This window comes from Rhinatrema bivittatum, chromosome 12 (assembly GCF_901001135.1).
Source record: "Rhinatrema bivittatum chromosome 12, aRhiBiv1.1, whole genome shotgun sequence".
Taxonomy (NCBI): domain Eukaryota; kingdom Metazoa; phylum Chordata; class Amphibia; order Gymnophiona; family Rhinatrematidae; genus Rhinatrema; species Rhinatrema bivittatum.
Genome location: NC_042626.1, coordinates 20,050,342 through 20,068,209, shown reverse-complemented (window position 1 = coordinate 20,068,209; position 17,868 = coordinate 20,050,342). Strand labels below are relative to the sequence as shown.

The 17,868-nt window shown below is 51.9% G+C and overlaps 1 protein-coding gene across 1 annotated transcript in view; it reads right to left on the bottom strand.

Moving 5' to 3' along the window:
• The window catches only part of LOC115073746 (E3 ubiquitin-protein ligase CBL-like), a 53,324-nt gene that overhangs the window by 9,911 nt on the left and 25,545 nt on the right, over positions 1-17,868 (bottom strand). The window contains 11 exon segments of the mRNA XM_029572448.1: positions 3,665-3,811; positions 4,304-4,398; positions 7,655-8,032; positions 10,452-10,583; positions 11,767-11,976; positions 12,244-12,375; positions 12,467-12,554; positions 14,061-14,198; positions 15,021-15,142; positions 15,327-15,483; positions 15,850-15,996. Of these exon segments, the coding sequence (XP_029428308.1) occupies positions 3,665-3,811; positions 4,304-4,398; positions 7,655-8,032; positions 10,452-10,583; positions 11,767-11,976; positions 12,244-12,375; positions 12,467-12,554; positions 14,061-14,198; positions 15,021-15,142; positions 15,327-15,483; positions 15,850-15,996 (1,746 nt within the window).

The window sequence follows — 17,868 nt, the reverse complement described above, 5'->3', positions numbered from 1 at the left end:
CATCCTTTAAGGCTGCTCCTCCCTCCACTGGTATTGTTGTTCATTTAGAGATGGCACAGACCAGCGCATCTACTTTAGGGAAACGCAAATGTTCTCTCGCTGCAGGATTCAGGTATACAGAGCTTTTAATACTCGTCCACCTTTAAAACTTGCTTCTGGGGCATCCCATTCTAGGTCAATCAATTCCTGGATGGCTTCCAGTACTGGAAAGTAGCAAGAGGCTCTCTGTAGGAAAACCATAATGGGATTCTTCTTTGGTTCCAACACAGAGTCCACCCCAGGAACTCCCAGCATCTTCAGGGTCTGGGAAACCAGGGCCGGCAATTTGTCTCTATGGAAAAACCATAACATGGTCCAATACAGTTCTAAACCAGGGGGAATTTCCCCATCTTCCACGGAATCTGGATCCTCTTCTTCGTCTGTACCATCCAGGTCCCTTCCAGGGATACCCTTGGTAAGTTGAGGCATGCCTCGAGGTCTGCCAATAGGACTGGGAGAGGGAGGGCTTACTGGCTAAGGTTCCGTCCAGACAGGGGCAAGTGAGATAGCAGACTGTGCCTATATGAAAGCTTGAAGGCCTTGAAAGAATTCCACCCAAGAGAAGGTGGCCGGGTCCATGCCTAGCCCAGGAGGTACTAGGGTAGATGCTGCTAAATTTCCCTCTCCCATGGATGACCCAGGTCCCAGGGTTTCTCAGATCCGGGGAACTTCCAGTTAAGGTTGTGGCTGACCCAGCCTCTGAATGGGAGGAGCTGGGCTTAGCAAAGTCCGGGGAGGCCAACTCTCCCTGGGCTTCCTCACAGTCTTGACAAAAGCAAGAATCCAGATCAGATTGTGCAGCCCTAATATGACAAGCAGCGCAAAGAGAAAGGCACTTATGTTTCTTTGCTGTCAGAGTCATTGGCGACGGTAACTGTGTGTTTAGACGTCTAGCACTTAAAATTTTATGTGCATAGATTTTGGGCGCCTACATGTGCCGCAGCGAGGCACATGCACAGCCTGTGCGCCCCAGCTTTACTTGTATTCTGCGCCTAGTAAATTGTGTGTGTATATATGCACGAGACGTGCACAGAGCCGACACACACAGCTCATACCGAAGCTCTATGGTGGGCAATACAGGCACAAAAATGTGTGCAAGATGACGCCACCACGGCCTATCACGTGGTGTGCCCACCGGCAGGCCGCTCAACCCACTCGGAAGCCCACTTCCCCTTACTCGTGGGATCGGGAATGACGTCAGTACGGCGTGCCGAGCAAGGAGACTGGAGGAAGTCTTACCGAAACCCCCCCAATGTCTCTGAATCGGGAGCCAAAATTTTTTATTTTTTTTTTTACACTTAGCTGGGCTCAGTGCTTACCGGATGAGTACAGAGACGATCTCCAGCTGCGGGGGGCGAGGGTTTTGGCCGTCACCGTCACGCTCGGCTTCCTGCACCCGCTGCCTTTCAGCTGCTTAAGCAGCTGAATCCATGCCAGGAACCGGCTACCAGACCAAGGCTCACCTCTGAGGGATCTCGGAAATCACCTCAGGAATTCTCAACTGGGGCTCAAATCTTTTCTCCAATTTAAAAGTAGAATTTCTTCTTCCAAAAGGTACAGCGATTCCCATAAGGAAAGCATGTCTGCATCTGTTGGAGACTAAGAAATACTGAAGGGCTGAGGTCACCGCAGGGGTGTATCTAGGGGTGATATCAGCTTTGAAACCTGAACTCATCTCCACCTGCTGGCAGGGGAGCATAAACCCGAGTCCATCTGGCTACACATTAGCAAACTGTGTGGAATTTGCAGAACAGTTATTCACCAGAATGCTGAAGGAATGATTAGAGGGGTAAGAAGAAAAGTTAAGTGAAGGTATTACCAGCGTGAGGAGAGAGTGGCAACAAGAACGTTAGAGTCCTATGTGTCTAAGGCTGCGGCAAGATCTAAATAGTTAAATGTATGGACACTAATGTACAGGCAGAGGAGGATAGGTCCAGCAGAGAACAGGAAGGGATTGACGGCATCGGATGAAAGTCCAGAATCTGCTGCTTGATTGTCCGTCCTAGGATTCTGAAAACATAAAGGTGGGGGAATGACAGACTGAAAATAAAAGGCTTTTTAATAAATAGAACAGAGCACAGTGTGCTTGAAAGTGTCTGGGGCTGTGCTGCAGAAAAGAAATGCTGAGAAAGGTCACAATAAAGGGAAGTGAGGTGGAAATGGGATCATCAGGAGAAGTATTAGCCTTAGAAGCTAAAAACAGATTGTACAGGACTGGGGTGAACAGAGAAAAGGAAGCAGCAACAGAGCCTGGCAATGAATGAAGAGTACGCTTGGGGTTTTGTGGGATGCACAGAACAATGAATTCCAGGAAGCAAGAGGTGTGGCATAGGAGAAACAGAAGCAGGAGCATTAGGAGGCCACAGAAGAGAAGTGGCCAAGGGAGAGAGGCAAACTGGCTTTAGCAATAATTCAGAGCCGAAATGACGACAGAAGAGCCTGCTTGGATTTCTTACACTTTAGTTTTCTGCTAGCGGTGGCGCAGGTCGCAGAGTACAGGGGTCGGATAGTGTTGGAGGTCTGAGTGGATCTGACTGGGAGGAGCAGCAGGACAGAAGATTCTTGGATGAAGACTTAAGAGCCGAGTTAATGCAGTTAATATCAAAGGACTGAAATGTAAAAGTAGAAGGGGGAAGGGCGGAGGAAGAAGAGTTGGCAAGGCAAACATTCTCCAGAACAGGAATTAAACAATGAGGAGAAAGTGGGGCGTGAGTAATGGAAGAAGAGCAGTGACAGAGGATCTAAAGAGAACAAGGCTGAGATGAGGACCAGTGGCAAGTGTTGGAGCTGGAATCAGAGAAGAAGACGTAAGAAGAGCTTAGGTGCATCAGGTGAGTCAGGGACAGGAGTTATGGGCAGAGAGGTACAGAGAACTCCCAGAACATCTGATTTTGAGAGAGCGCGCGAGAGAGCGAGAGCGAGAGAGCTGAGACCCAGCGACAGGCACAGGGATCACGGCAATGAGGACACCGCGTGCACACCTGAAGAAATCAGGAGTTAGCATTACAGCCAGTTTGGCAAGGGCGATGATGTAAACTAGGAAGAACTATTAGGGGGAACTGAGGGTTTAGCAGGAAGACAATCAGTAAGAAGAGAACCAGGATACAGGAGAAAGGAAGAGACAAGTCTAAAAACGTAAGGATAGCAGATGAAGCAAGCTGAAGGAAAACTGGTAGAATGAAGTCTACGTAAAGTAAGCGAGTCTTCTTCTCTCCTCCCCACCCCTTCAGGCGAGTCACTCCTGGATCCCCCCCCCCCCCCCCCACAGCTGCTGTGCCCTCCCTCTTGCAGGCAATGGGCAGGGATGGGGGGAGACGCTGCCACGTAAACCCAGGAGCACGAACTCGCTGCTGCTTCAGCTCCCACTGCCCCCAACCTGAAGTAAGGGTGGCTTCTCTGCCACCGAGGTCACTCTCGCCTCTACCTGCCCTGTGCCGGACTGGGGCGAGAAAAGCATCGGCGTGTACTGTCCCGGTCCCACAGGCTCCCCTCTATGAGCAGACATTACTCTGCCCTGCACCAGACTTCAGAACAGCTCTGCCATGCACCAGCACAGACCAGGGCCATCTCACACACACACACACACACACACATGCACAAGGAATTTCTCCAGCCAAGCTCTCACTGAAAGTGCTGACTGGTTTCCAAAGGCTGCGCGATGTCCGTCTTCTGCACAGCAGGTAGCAGTGGCCGGGAAGAGGGAGTCATATACTCGGCATTATCGTCACTGTCGCACTGCTCCCCAGGAAGCAGAGCGGGCATCGGCAGTGGCCTGAGTAGGAGAAGAGACAAGCAGCGTGTTAGAGAGTAATGTTCCCAGAGCACAGTCGCATGTGCACAAAGGGGGTGAGCGCCAGCTCTGGTGCCCAACATCAGGAGAGCAGGCAGAGAACACCACGCACCCCACCAACATAAAGTGAACAAGACGCAGCCAGTAAACATAAACCCGGCTCTCTCTTCAGGGGATTCGGGTCTCCCCCAATTACTGCAGCGTGATGGACAGATTAAAAAGCCGACAGCCGCACGGCATCTCCTTCAGGTAACGCACAGGCAGCCCCTTTTATTTGCATCACACAGATGAGAATTTTCTTGAGAAAGGTGAGGTTTCCCTCGCCATCGACGTCTGCAGGCGGTCGTGTTGCCATCAGACAAGATGCAAATGCAGTGAGGACAGAGAAGAGAAGGGGCCTGGCACCTGCCAGCAGCGTTCTTGCTGCTCATAACCCTTCCTAGTGCAGTGAGAGGCAGCTGGAGTGTAACCTACCTGGAGGCCAGGGAGTAGATGGCACTGGCAGAGGAGGAGGCTTTCACTCTGGGATGCTCAGTCTCAGAAGCTGCCAAGGGTCCGCTGTTCATGTTCTGGGGGAAGGGGGGGGGGGGGGAGGGGGAAGAGCAATAAAAAAAAATAAAATTAACAAACAAACAAAAAAAAGAGGCAGTGCTGCCGATATCCTATTCCCAGCAGAGCTGAAGAGAAGGCCTGCAGCAAGTTATCCCTGCACATACCTGTTCCGCCCCGGAGGCACGATTTCAGGGGTCAGATCGCAAAATGCGGGCTTACTCCCCCGGGTCCAAGCATCTGCAATCCTGACAAGGCATCCGAGGAGCACCTCTGTACTGTCTATGCATTTCTAGAGCAGCTTTTAGTGACAAGGCACCCGAGGAGCACCTCTGTACGGTCTATGCATTTCTAGAGCAGCTTTTAGTGACAAGGCACCCGAGGAGCACCTCTGTACGGTCTATGCATTTCTAGAGCAGCTTTTAGTGACAAGGCACCCGAGGAGCACCTCTGTACGGTCTATGCATTTCTAGAGCAGCTTTTAGTGACAAGGCATCCGAGGAGCACCTCTGTACGGTCTATGCATTTCTAGAGCAGCTTTTAGTGACAAGGCACCCGAGGAGCACCTCTGTACGGTCTATGCATTTCTAGAGCAGCTTTTAGTGACAAGGCACCCGAGGAGCACCTCTGTACGGTCTATGCATTTCTAGAGCAGCTTTTAGTGACAAGGCACCCGAGGAGCACCTCTGTACGGTCTATGCATTTCTAGAGCAGCTTTTAGTGACAAGGCACCCGAGGAGCACCTCTGTACTGTCTATGCATTTCTAGAGCAGCTTTTAGTGACAAGGCACCCGAGGAGCACCTCTGTACTGTCTATGCATTTCTAGAGCAGCTTTTAGTGACAAGGCATCCGAGGAGCACCTCTGTACTGTCTATGCATTTCTAGAGCAGCTTTTAGTGACAAGGTACCCGAGGAGCACCTCTGTACTGTCTATGCATTTCTAGAGCAGCTTTTAGTGACAAGGCACCTGAGGAGCACCTCTGTACTGTCTATGCATTTCTAGAGCAGCTTTTAGTGACAAGGCACCCGAGGAGCACCTCTGTACTGTCTATGCATTTCTAGAGCAGCTTTTAGTGACAAGGCACCCGAGGAGCACCTCTGTACGGTCTATGCATTTCTAGAGCAGCTTTTAGTGACAAGGCACCCGAGGAGCACCTCTGTACTGTCTATGCATTTCTAGAGCAGCTTTTAGTGACAAGGCACCCGAGGAGCACCTCTGTACTGTCTATGCATTTCTAGAGCAGCTTTTAGTGACAAGGCACCCGAGGAGCACCTCTGTACTGTCTATGCATTTCTAGAGCAGCTTTTAGTGACAAGGCACCTGAGGAGCACCTCTGTACTGTCTATGCATTTCTAGAGCAGCTTTTAGTGACAAGGCACCCGAGGAGCACCTCTGTACGGTCTATGCATTTCTAGAGCAGCTTTTAGTGACAAGGCGTCACTTTTAATGTGGTTAGTAAGGGCCTGCCAAAATGAGGACATCCGTGCAGAAAACAGCACTTACCCCTCACATGTCAGGGAGAAGCACAAAGCATTTCAATCTGGAAAAACGGTTTTGTGCTTCTGGAGCTGTCCCTTACGGCGGGCTTTGGTGAGGAGACCACCGGGGAGAGGCAACTCTTAAAACCCACGAGGTACAGCAAGGACAGCCAGCTAAATTATTAAGCGCCTACATGTGTCGCATTTCTGGGTGCCCTGTGAACTTTTCAAAATACCAGGAGAACTGGGAAACCTGCCTCCTGCCTCAGGTGATGAACAAAACTGGACTGTCACATGAGACAGGAGGCACAGCGATCCAAGCAGACTGCCTGACCACCTCCCGTTGCTTTAGGACAACTCTCTAAAGACAAGCGGTTCATCATCAGTTGCGCAGGTGCAAGGAGCCGCAGACCCTTCAGAGCCCGTGCAGCGGGCTCCCGTGTTCCCGTGGCCGGACGCCGCGCCTCATTCCTGGAGTGACGCTACGCAGTTGGGGAGGGGAGGGTTTGTGTGTGACTAATGAACGGCTGTCCTTGGAGAAAGCTTGCTAAAGGACAGCAATCCTGTTTTTTCCAAAGGCAAACTCTTCACTTAGTTATACACACATGGGACTCCCAAGTATCAACTTTAGTTTAAATCTGTTTATTCAAACAACAAGTCAAGCAAAGAAGACAAAATTAATACTTTGATGGAATTGTAACAAAAAGAGAAACCACCATGCCTGCAAAAAACTGGGTCTCTGGGGGGGGGGGGTGTTTGTTTGTTTGTTTTTTTAAGAAATAGAACAGGAAATAAAAATGCACCCTAGAGGGGTTGGAGTGGGGCTCTAAACGCTCAGACTGCCCCAATCTGCTGTCACATCAGGAGTCTGCATCCAAACAATAGCGCTACATACAGCTTAACAGAGGATGCCCGCGATGGACCAGAGCAGTAATGGTCCCAAGGTCGAATCCGCTCGGGCATAAGTGAAGGACATGCAGCTTGCTGTCCAATTAGACAACCCCAGGCTTGTTCAGGACAAAAAAAAACAAAAACCTGGTAAGTGGCTCTGAGGACTGTCCCGTGTGCGACGGCTCAGCTCCACAACTCAACTGCTTCCCCGCACGCACCAAGGGCCCTGCGCTCTCTCGCTTGTTCAGGTAGGAAGCACCCACCCTGGGGCTCAGCGTTTCTCACCGACGTACGGGGAAAATCCCCGGTTCAAATCCCGGGGTCCGGTCTTTCGCTCCCGGGTTGGCCAAGACTGGAGATGCTGCGGGGGGGGGGGGGGGTTTACAGCTCCCGGCGAGTCAGTCAGATCCAGGGCCCATGAAGGCAGGGATCCGGGCAGAGCCCTGCCGCATGGCCCCCAGCCCAGGGCAGCGACTGCAATTACCGGACCGCACGCCAAGCTGGGAGGGGAAAGGAGAAAAAAAAAAAGTGCTGGGTAGCCCCGATTCTGATGATGCTGGAAGTACAAAGGAGCAGGAGAAAAGGGCCAGATGCAAAAAAAAAAAAATAAAAAAAATGAACACAGCCACCCAACTATCTAAATTTTGGAGAAGCCACCCTCAGCTCCGGCAGGCTGAAGTAAAGCTTTTTCTCCTGGACGGATCAGAGACCCTCCCCCCCCCCCCCCCCCCCCCCCCGAGTCTCCACAGAGCACCGCTATAAATAATCAATCTGTTTTCTAAGCAATAGCTGGGTCCAAAAGAATAGGAAACCCCTTCAACGTAGTCCTAGTGTCCCCCGTCCCCCCCACCTCAACAGGTACGAGCATGGGAACTCCCGTCTACCCTTAAAAAACCCCCACTTACCACAGTGTTGTCCAAGCTGAGCGTGCTTCCGTGCCGGCGGGGATCCTGCCCGGAATCCGCCTGAGAGGGTAGGAAGAAGGGCAGGGAGTGCCGATTGCTCAACTCCCTGCCTGCCCAGGGGTCCCCGGGACTCAGAGTAGTGCTTGGTGCTTTAGGGATGGGCCGCGGCTGCCAGGACTCTGCCTGGCGGTTTAATGGCACAAGGGGCGGTTTGTCCCTGGTGAGAAAGTCACTGGGAGTGCAAGGCAGTGGGCGTCTCTGAGGGCGATTCTCTGCGCCGCTGGCGTGCGGTCTCTCGGGCGGGGGAGGCGGAGGCAGGTCTCTCTGGGTTGGAGGGACTGGTAACGGTTTACCTTTATGAATGCAGCCGGTCAAAGCCTGTAAGGCAAAAAAAAGCATCAAAACGCACCAATTCAAAAAGGTTCAAAACCTACCTACGCACAGGTAACGCGCTCTATCAGCACTGCGCACACGCTTCTACAGGTAACGCGCTCTATCAGCACTGCGCACACGCTTCTACAGGTAACGCGCTCTATCAGCACTACGCACAACGCTTCTACAGGTAACGCGCGCTCTATCAGCACTACGCGCACGCTTCTACAGGTAACGCGCTCTATCAGCACTACGCGCACGCTTCTACAGGTAATGCGCGCTCTATCAGCACTACGCACAACGCTTCTACAGGTAATGCGCGCTCTATCAGCACTACGCACAACGCTTCTACAGGTAACGCGCGCTCTATCAGCACTACGCGCACGCTTCTACAGGTAACGCGCTCTATCAGCACTACGCACATCGCTTCTACAGGTAATGCGCGCTCTATCAGCACTACGCACAACGCTTCTACAGGTAACGCGCTCTATCAGCACTACGCACATCGCTTCTACAGGTAACGCGCTCTATCAGCACTACGCACATCGCTTCTACAGGTAATGCGCGCTCTATCAGCACTACGCGCACGCTTCTACAGGTAACGCGCTCTATCAGCACTACGCACATCGCTTCTACAGGTAATGCGCGCTCTATCAGCACTACGCACAACGCTTCTACAGGTAATGCGCGCTCTATCAGCACTACGCACAACGCTTCTACAGGTAACGCGCGCTCTATCAGCACTACGCGCACGCTTCTACAGGTAACGCGCTCTATCAGCACTACGCACAACGCTTCTACAGGTAATGCGCGCTCTATCAGCACTACGCACAACGCTTCTACAGGTAACGCGCTCTATCAGCACTACGCACAACGCTTCTACAGGTAACGCGCTCTATCAGCACTACGCACATCGCTTCTACAGGTAATGCGCGCTCTATCAGCACTACGCACATCGCTTCTACAGGTAATGCGCGCTCTATCAGCACTACGCACAACGCTTCTACAGGTAATGCGCGCTCTATCAGCACTACGCGCACGCTTCTACAGGTAACGCGCTCTATCAGCACTACGCGCACGCTTCTACAGGTAACGCGCTCTATCAGCACTGCGCGCACGCTTCTACAGGTAACGCGCTCTATCAGCACTGCGCGCACGCTTCTACAGGTAACGCGCTCTATCAGCACTACGCACAACGCTTCTACAGGTAACGCGCTCTATCAGCACTACGCACACGCTTCTACAGGTAACGCGCTCTATCAGCACTACGCACAACGCTTCTACAGGTAACGCGCTCTATCAGCACTGCGCACACGCTTCTACAGGTAACGCGCTCTATCAGCACTACGCACAACGCTTCTACAGGTAATGCGCGCTCTATCAGCACTACGCACAACGCTTCTACAGGTAATGCGCGCTCTATCAGCACTACGCACAACGCTTCTACAGGTAACGCGCTCTATCAGCACTGCACACAACGCTTCTACAGGTAACGCGCTCTATCAGCACTACGCGCACGCTTCTACAGGTAACGCGCTCTATCAGCACTGCGCACACGCTTCTACAGGTAATGCGCGCTCTATCAGCACTACGCGCACGCTTCTACAGGTAACGCGCTCTATCAGCACTGCGCACACGCTTCTACAGGTAACGCGCTCTATCAGCACTGCGCACACGCTTCTACAGGTAACGCGCTCTATCAGCACTACGCACACGCTTCTACAGGTAACGCGCTCTATCAGCACTACGCACACGCTTCTACAGGTAACGCGCTCTATCAGCACTACGCACACGCTTCTACAGGTAACGCGCTCTATCAGCACTGCGCACACGCTTCTACAGGTAACGCGCTCTATCAGCACTGCGCACACGCTTCTACAGGTAACGCGCTCTATCAGCACTTGAGTCCCATTCAGTTTGATTTGGGCTTTCTTGGTTCGATCAGAAAACAAAATATTTTCTCTGTTTAAATGCTGAAACCTAGGAGCGATAGTGCACACACTCCCTGCTCTGTGCCTACCCTAAACATCGCACATTGCCACCGCTAGCCGTACAGCTTTAATTCATTTCCTGGGAAGTCTGAGCCCAGAAGCCAGGGAACATGTGCCCAGCCCATTCTTCTGACCGTCGAAGGTGAATTGTACAGCAGTGTTCACAGCCCCTGGGGGAGGAAGAGAGTCACTGTGGGAAAACGGAGAGCACGCTTGTAGTCTGAATAACGAGAAACACGCATACCCGTTTTACCAGGTGGACTATAAATCTGTCTAGGGATGTGCAACTGCCGAGTCAGAGCAAGCTATTGCACATCCCTAGTTCACAACCCCTGGTGGGTTAGGGAAGAGGGTCATGGTCATCGTTAAGGGGGGGGGGGGGGGGGGGGACACCTGGGAGCCAGCTTTTGATCCCCTCCTAGAGGTACAATTACCTTTGAAGCGGTCCCTGGACTGGAAGCCCCTGGAGGGCTGGGTCCCCACTGCTGCAGGAGATCAAGGCGTGGAGGCACTGGAGGCAGCGAGGCTTGTGGAGCCATTGAAACTGGAGACGGAGGCCGTTCAACCTGTAGGGATAAAAAACACAGTGGGCACTGATGCACAGCCTGGGCCTCGCCTATCATAGGACCACGAACTCTCTGCGACCTTCACTCCTCACAATCACTGTCTGCCATTAGCCCTTCTGGGCAGGAACATTTACTGTATGCGCATTCCCTGGGTCCCAAAGTAAACCTTATTTTCACTTTTACTGGTATACCACCTGCGTATGTCCAGAGCTGTGCGCACGGATGGTGCTTTCAAAATACAAACTTGAGGCTAGCCTGCTGGCTCAGTGGCAAATGATGTTCACTGCCTACGTGGAAGATCTGGATTCAGTTCATTTGCCGAGCCTGGGCCAGCTGAGGCTTTGGAGACTGCATTTATAGCACCTAGGAGGGAGTTTCGGCCATCGCTCAACAGCAATATCTAGGGTCCATGTTAGCAAGGCAGCTGCAGTTTGTAGCCCCTGGCTGAGGGCTGTTGCTGCGACAGTCGGGCTGAGCTGGGAGGAGGGGTACAAAAATAAAAAGGGATAACCTTTGAGTGGTTGAAAATGAAGGCCGATGGCACTATAGACCAATAAAGAGCATAAGGAAACCACTAGGTTTAAAAAAAAAAAGAGAAAAAAAAAATACAAAGTCATCAACTTCCCTGCAGTAATTCCACCTGCTGGCCTGAAGGTGGCAGCAACACACCGGGCCAGCACAATGCGGTGCCCACGCAGGTACCATGAATGTAGCTGATTCAGCACTGCTCTGTACAAAGGGCCAGGCAAACACTAACCCCCTTTCAGATGCATCTGGCTTAAGCTGCTGGCAGAAGTGGGAGAGGCCAAAGCTGTTGGGTATGGATGGGCAGACTACCATCACGTTTCTATGTAAAGCTCAGACTGGCTTCATGGGGTCTCCTTTCTCTCTGCAAGATATGGGTTACAACCTAGCTGCAAGCTGCCACAACAACAATAAAAACAGACTTGAGGATGTGCATGCATCTGCCAGAGATTTGCTAAAAAATGTGCCTCTTCTGCCTAGCTCAAAATCTGCAGAAAGATAAAAATGCTCCAGACAAAAGGGGAAAAGAATCCTGGAGCAGAATGTCCTAGAGACAATAAATCTCACATTGTGTGCTGACATGTGAGGTGGGCGTCAGCCATTACCACGAGACGGAAGCATCCACAGGCCAGCCCTGTGCCATCACGCTCGGAGTTACCTTGGCGCCAGCTAATTCCTTCATCATGAAGAAGGGGTCCTCCTGTCTGTCGTCGTCATCCTCATCGTAGTTAGGAGAAGGTGCTCCATCCACACAGTGCCCAACCAGGCCTCCCATGCTTCCGCCTCTCGGATCAAACGGGTCCACCACAATGGGCTCTGTGCCTTTTATCTCACAGCGGCAGAACGGGCAGCCCTGGCCCTCCGACTCCTGCAGAGACATAAAAAAGAGAGCCCGACACTCATGCGACACGGACCTTCACGCTCGCGGCGCGACGTGCGAGAAAGGCGCATGTGCCCAGCAACGCGATTCTTAGTTTTCCATTAATAAAAGATAAAAAGATTGCCCTACAGGCTCAGACCACAGAGTCCAACTGAGTTTGCAAAGCTCGGGGGGAGGGGAGAGGAAAGAGCCACGGGGAAGGGTGTCCACTGCCGTGCTTTGAGAGCTGGCACAAGGGAGGGGCGAGGGCGTTACCTGCCACGCTGTGAGACACGAGGTGCACATCAGGTGTCCACAGGGCTCGATCTTGACGTCCTTGTCATTCTCGGCACAGATCTTGCACAGCTGAAAGGTGGAGCCCATCTCACAGTACAGCTCATACTGCTCCTGAAGAGGAGAGAGAAAGGAGCAGATTGCACCGCAGGTTACGACCCTCAGTTCCTTCAGCAAGCCCTGGGGCTCCGGAGGCTTCTCTCACCTGTGTCACCTTGATGTGATCCTGAGGGGTGGGCTCACAGAGGCCGGTCAGGTCAGGGTTCTGATTGCGCCCATCAGGAAAGAGGTAACTGCAGCAAGCAAAGAGAAAGCTCACCCCCTTTAGACAAACGGCGCTGCCTTTATCCGGAGAACAGTTTCCTGACGCACAGCACAGCAAGACTCGCTTGCTGAAAAGAAGGAACCCACACTGCAAGATTTCACCACTCCCAGCATCTTGGGAAACGCAGAAGGTAACAGCCAAGCCGGCAGGGCTCAGCCGAGAAGGCACGGCTGGCACGTTCGCCCTGAAACAGCTAAGTCCAGCGCATATACGTACTGCGCACGTCACAGGAGCAGGGAAAGGGAGACAGGTGGCGAGCGCTGCGCTTACCTGCATTACGTACACGTTGCAAAGAGCAAGGCAAGGAGAGAGATGGCGCGTTACGGGAGCAGGGCAAGATGAGCGACAGTGAGCACTCGTACGCCCACCGCAGGTGCGGGGTGAGAAGCAAGGAAGCACATAAAAAAAAAAAAAAGAGTCAGAGAGCAGATACAGGGAAAGAATTTCCGTAATGGATGATGCTGAGGTGTGGGTTAAATATGCAGGGAGAGTGGCTGGATGCTTGGGGAAGAGACTGTGCGATGGATGGATAGACAGATACTAACCCTCAGGGGCGGTGACTGCATCACTCACCAATTCCCTCAAGCAAGCTGGTTTTCATTGTCAGCAAGAACCTACAGAGAGGAGCGGCAGGTGGCAAAGACAGCAAACACCCCCTGCCACCTCCGACAGGCAAGAGGAGGGCAGCAAAGCTGGCTGGCAGCAGCGGGAAACAGGCCCCACCCAACTGGAAGCAGAGCCAGAAGGAACAGCCCCCCGATGACAGGAAGAATTAGCGGGACCACAGGACACACAGTAGGGCAAGCAAAGCCGTATTCACAGGGACCACCCCCATCTCTGAAAAGGAGCAGTAAGAGTAACCACAGAGCTGGGCCACGGCAGATGCCGACTGCACTCTCCCGACAAAGTCAAGCAGGAGGCGCAGCACCAGGAAAAAGCCCTTGCATCCTCTAACCAAGGAGAGGAGAAGCAGAAAGTGTCTTGGGCCCCCGATGGCGACTTAGGAGGACTGAGAGAAGGCTGCAGTGGGGAGAGGAGGGGGGATACTGGAAGGAGGAGAGAGAAAGAGAGAGGGCCAACTCTTGAGAGCAGAGTGAGAAGTGGCCGCACTCTCCGGGAAGGAAATGCATTCGCCATGTACTCCTGCCTTTCCCCCCCCACCCAAATCAAAATGATTAGAGCAGCGTTTTCCCCCAACCCTCTCCTGGAGCCACACCTAATTGGTCTGGCTTTCAGGATATCCATAATGAATATGCACGAGATAGATTCTCATACACGGAAGACCTGTGTGCAGATCTCTCACATGCATATTCATTGTGGCAATCCTGAAAGCCCACTTGGCTAGGTTGGGCAACCCTGGATTAGGGGAGTATATGGCGAGTATGACCAGGAGGAATCGCTGAGAATGCTCTCCGGGGCAGTTAAATGACACCATGAAGCCATCAAGCAGGAGCACCACTCGCCAGCTACTTACAAGCCTTCCCTGAAGCCATCTATCAGTGCTTGAAAGAGTGGTTTATTGTGGGGGATGGTCTGCAGGATGTTCCCGTCTGCAGTGACATAGCCAATGGCCCACTGCCCCAGTCGGGTACAACTCAGTCGGAAAATGTAACTGTGGAGAAAAAGAAGGGGATACTCAGAGGGCAGCAGGGCACAATTTCCACAGCATGCATCCTACCCAAGCAGCAGCTGCTATGTTTTTTAGTAAACTATTTTATTCAAGCACTCACAGTAACACACGAATATACAAGTTATAATGATAGCTAATTGTCTTAAGAACATAAGAATTGCCATACTGGGTAGGGACGTGCATTTGTTTCTTTGGTTTCGGCAGGTACCCGCGTACCTCGCCAACTTTCTAGTACACGCGGGAAAACGGAAGTATGCGGGTACCCGCTGAAACAAATGCACATCCCTAATACTGGCTCGGACCGAGGGTCCATTAAACCCAGCATCCTGTTTCCAGCAATGGCCAATGCAGGTCATAAACACTTGGCTATTCCCTAAATCTACTTGGTTAATAGTTTATGGACTACTCCCCTCCAGGAAACTGTCCAAACTTTTTTTTAAACCCGGCTCTGCTAACTGCCAGAATAATCCAGTGTTGTACAGCTCAGAATACTATAAAACAGTTTAAGGTCATAGCAATAAACCGGTGTTTTGGTCAAGGATTCATATGAAGTGATGTCCAATCCCCACATGTGACATCCACAAAAAAAGAAGTAGTAACGCTAAGAGTCACAAGCCTGTGACCTACGTGGGTTCCATATATTTTTGTGTGGGTCTATTTCAGACTGTTTTGTATTGAGAAAAGCTTTCATGTACAAGTTTTAAAGAGAGAATAGGCTGTGCCAGGGTAGGCAATGAGGCCAACAGGACAAGCTGCCAACCAATGACAGCACCGAAACAGTGAACCGTGCACATGGATGCTGACCTTCCTGGCTTGTGAATGAACTTCTGCAGCCTTGCTTTCACCTCGTCATACGTTAGGAACGCCATGTAGCCAGGGTGCGTCACCGCCAGGCTGTTCCAGTTGCGAAGCAAAGACGACCACGGCTAAGAAAGGAGAAAAATCAAGGCCATGACCACAAACACAGTGACAATATCAGAAACAACAACAATAATTTCATTGCTGAGAAGAGAGAACAAAATCCCTTCCCCCATCAAGGGAGAAACAGTCTCACACCAGTCACCACGACACGAGAAAAACTGAAGACATGCAGTCCTCCTGGGCTCTTACCTGAAAGAGTCGTGTAAAGATATCAAACTCAAACACTGAGATGTAATCGTTGCAGGTGAGGTCAATGGTGGACTTGAGTGCCATGGCCTCCAGGCCAGAGCTAATGGGATGAACCTCATGCAGAGCCTGGCGGAAGACCTTCCATGGCACAATGGTCCTGGAAAGCAGTACACACACACAGCATGCCTTAGACATGGCAGAAGACACAGCCTCTCTTATCTCTGCCTCCAACAGAGAGCACAGAACCAGGCCTGCCCCACCACACTCAAAGCACTGAAACCTACCATGCCCAGAACAACGCCAAACACACTGCTGAGTCCATGCATTCCCAGCCCCGCAACTCCATATTGTCCAGCTCATCCCTGCCAGTCCCCGGCTACCCAAATCATGTGCACCTCCATCTTGCCTCTCCCTCCATGATGCTTGCAATAGTGCATCCTACCTTGCTTGCAAGCACCAGGTGCACCAGGCCTCATTCTCCCCCTCCCTACCCCCTTCCAGCCAGAACCGTGCTTGCACGTACTTTTCTCCAAATGCTTTTCTCCAGAACTCGGCAGCATCCGCTTTGGTGATTCGGAATGTATCCCCTTGGAAAAGGCCATTCGGGAAAATGCCCTTCAATTCAGCCAGCATGTGGCTGAATATCAACGACAATTTTGTTAGGTTGCGCCTGCGGGAGGGAAGAAAAGTTCTCTTAAAAGGATTTTCATGCAACTGAGGTGAAATAAGAGGTCGGATACTGCATTGCTGCAAGGCGTGGTGCGTCCTGGGCATAACATCGCACAACTGCAGAGCAGCCTCACAACAAAGCTTGCAAGAAAGCTCCCTGATAAGCCCAGAACCTGAGCGCACCTGCAGCAGCCGGAAACAAACAGGAAACTCACACACAGCACAAATGCAGAGCCCCAGACCTGGGCTCATGGAAATGAGGTGCAACCAGGTTCCCCAGTGTCCTCTCTCTCCCTGCCCCACTTCCCCCATACACTGGCACGGAATAGAGGCAGAGATTCAGAGTGTCTAGGTTTCCTATCCTAAGATGGCCTGGGCCAGGCACCCTTCATCCTAATCCTCAGCAGCACAGACCTCTCCCTCTCTAACCCCCGGGAGGCCCCACTGCCCTCCTCCTCGCTGGGCCTGGCCTCACTATCCCTATACAGGGAGCTCTCCTAAAGGCTTCCCTTCCACCGCTTTTTGTTCTGGAACACATGGGGGGCGTAGTTCTAACTCCTCCATGTGTGCCAGACTACTTCACAGCCATGTGGCTGTGAGGAAGCAACAGTCTTCTCTCAGCTCTGCTTCCTGTGGCTGCTCCACCGCAGGCTCTTCCTTTCCTGCTCACGTTTCTGGTGCATGCAGATCTGAAATGCACGCAGGCTCCAAGCCCAGCCCGAGATCATCACCAAGGAGAACGAATCGCAGCCAGCTCCTGCAGCATCCAAGAGCAGAGCATCGGAGCCTCCGTGAACAATATGGACCTCTCTCTCTCCTTTCCACATCTCAGGAGGTCTAAACCTCTTAACAGAACGCGAGCATTTATTGTACCAAGAATCCATTTCGCTGCCCAACCTCCGTCCATGCACTCCTTAAAGCAGCAGCACTAACTGGAAACTTTAGAATAGCTAATTAATGAGCTTTAACTGTTTCTCTCTCTCTTTAGACTGCATTCTTAAGCCTTTTCTGCTTTTTTGGCCCAATATATTCTATTTTTACACCTTTGGAATAAGAAGTGCACCAGTCACCCACACTCCGTGAGGACGAACGAGCTGGCCGCATCCGATTCCGATACAACAGTGTCCCGGCTTAGCGTTTTGTTAGGAATCAAACGAAAAGGCCGGCAGGACAGTATTTGTGAACGGCGCCATAATCCCAATGATGATCTCACCCAGTTCAGCCGCAGATTAAGGAGCGAACAAGCCTTCCTGTTTGCCATTTTGTAGTGTGGTGCGTAGCACCCAGTGCTGTCCAACGGGGCTCAGAGATCATTTGTGGCTCTGCCGCTTTCGCCTGCTGGCCATAAAGGCTCTGGGCGCCTAAATCTACAACCCCCAGCCAGCAAATGTAAGCGAGCCCCCTTCCAGGGCGCCACGTCGGTACAGGCTGCAGGTTCACCTGCTGCCCATAAATCTGCAAGAAGGGGTTAAGGGGCAGCAGACATCTCCGGCTGGGATCAGATCACCGTCTTTTTGTAAATTAATAACGCAGAAATACTTGCTTGATCCAATAATACGACTGACACACAGAAGGAAAAAAATCCCCAAACGGGACAAGAAGAAAACAACAGAAAACCACAGGGTGAGCTGTTCCACCTGCTGGAGACAGACAAATACTGAAGGGCTGCAGGGTAGGCTCTGTCCTGATATAGGACACCCTTTCAGTTTTAGTCTGTCTCCACCTGCTGGACAGGAGGCTCAACCCACGGTCTGGACTGATCCGGGTACGTACAGGGAAACTGTCAGCTATAATTTGGGTGGTGGGAAGGGGGAATCACCTTCATGCAGAGGTGAACTAGAGTAGAGTAGGCAAGTCACAAGGTCCTTGTCTG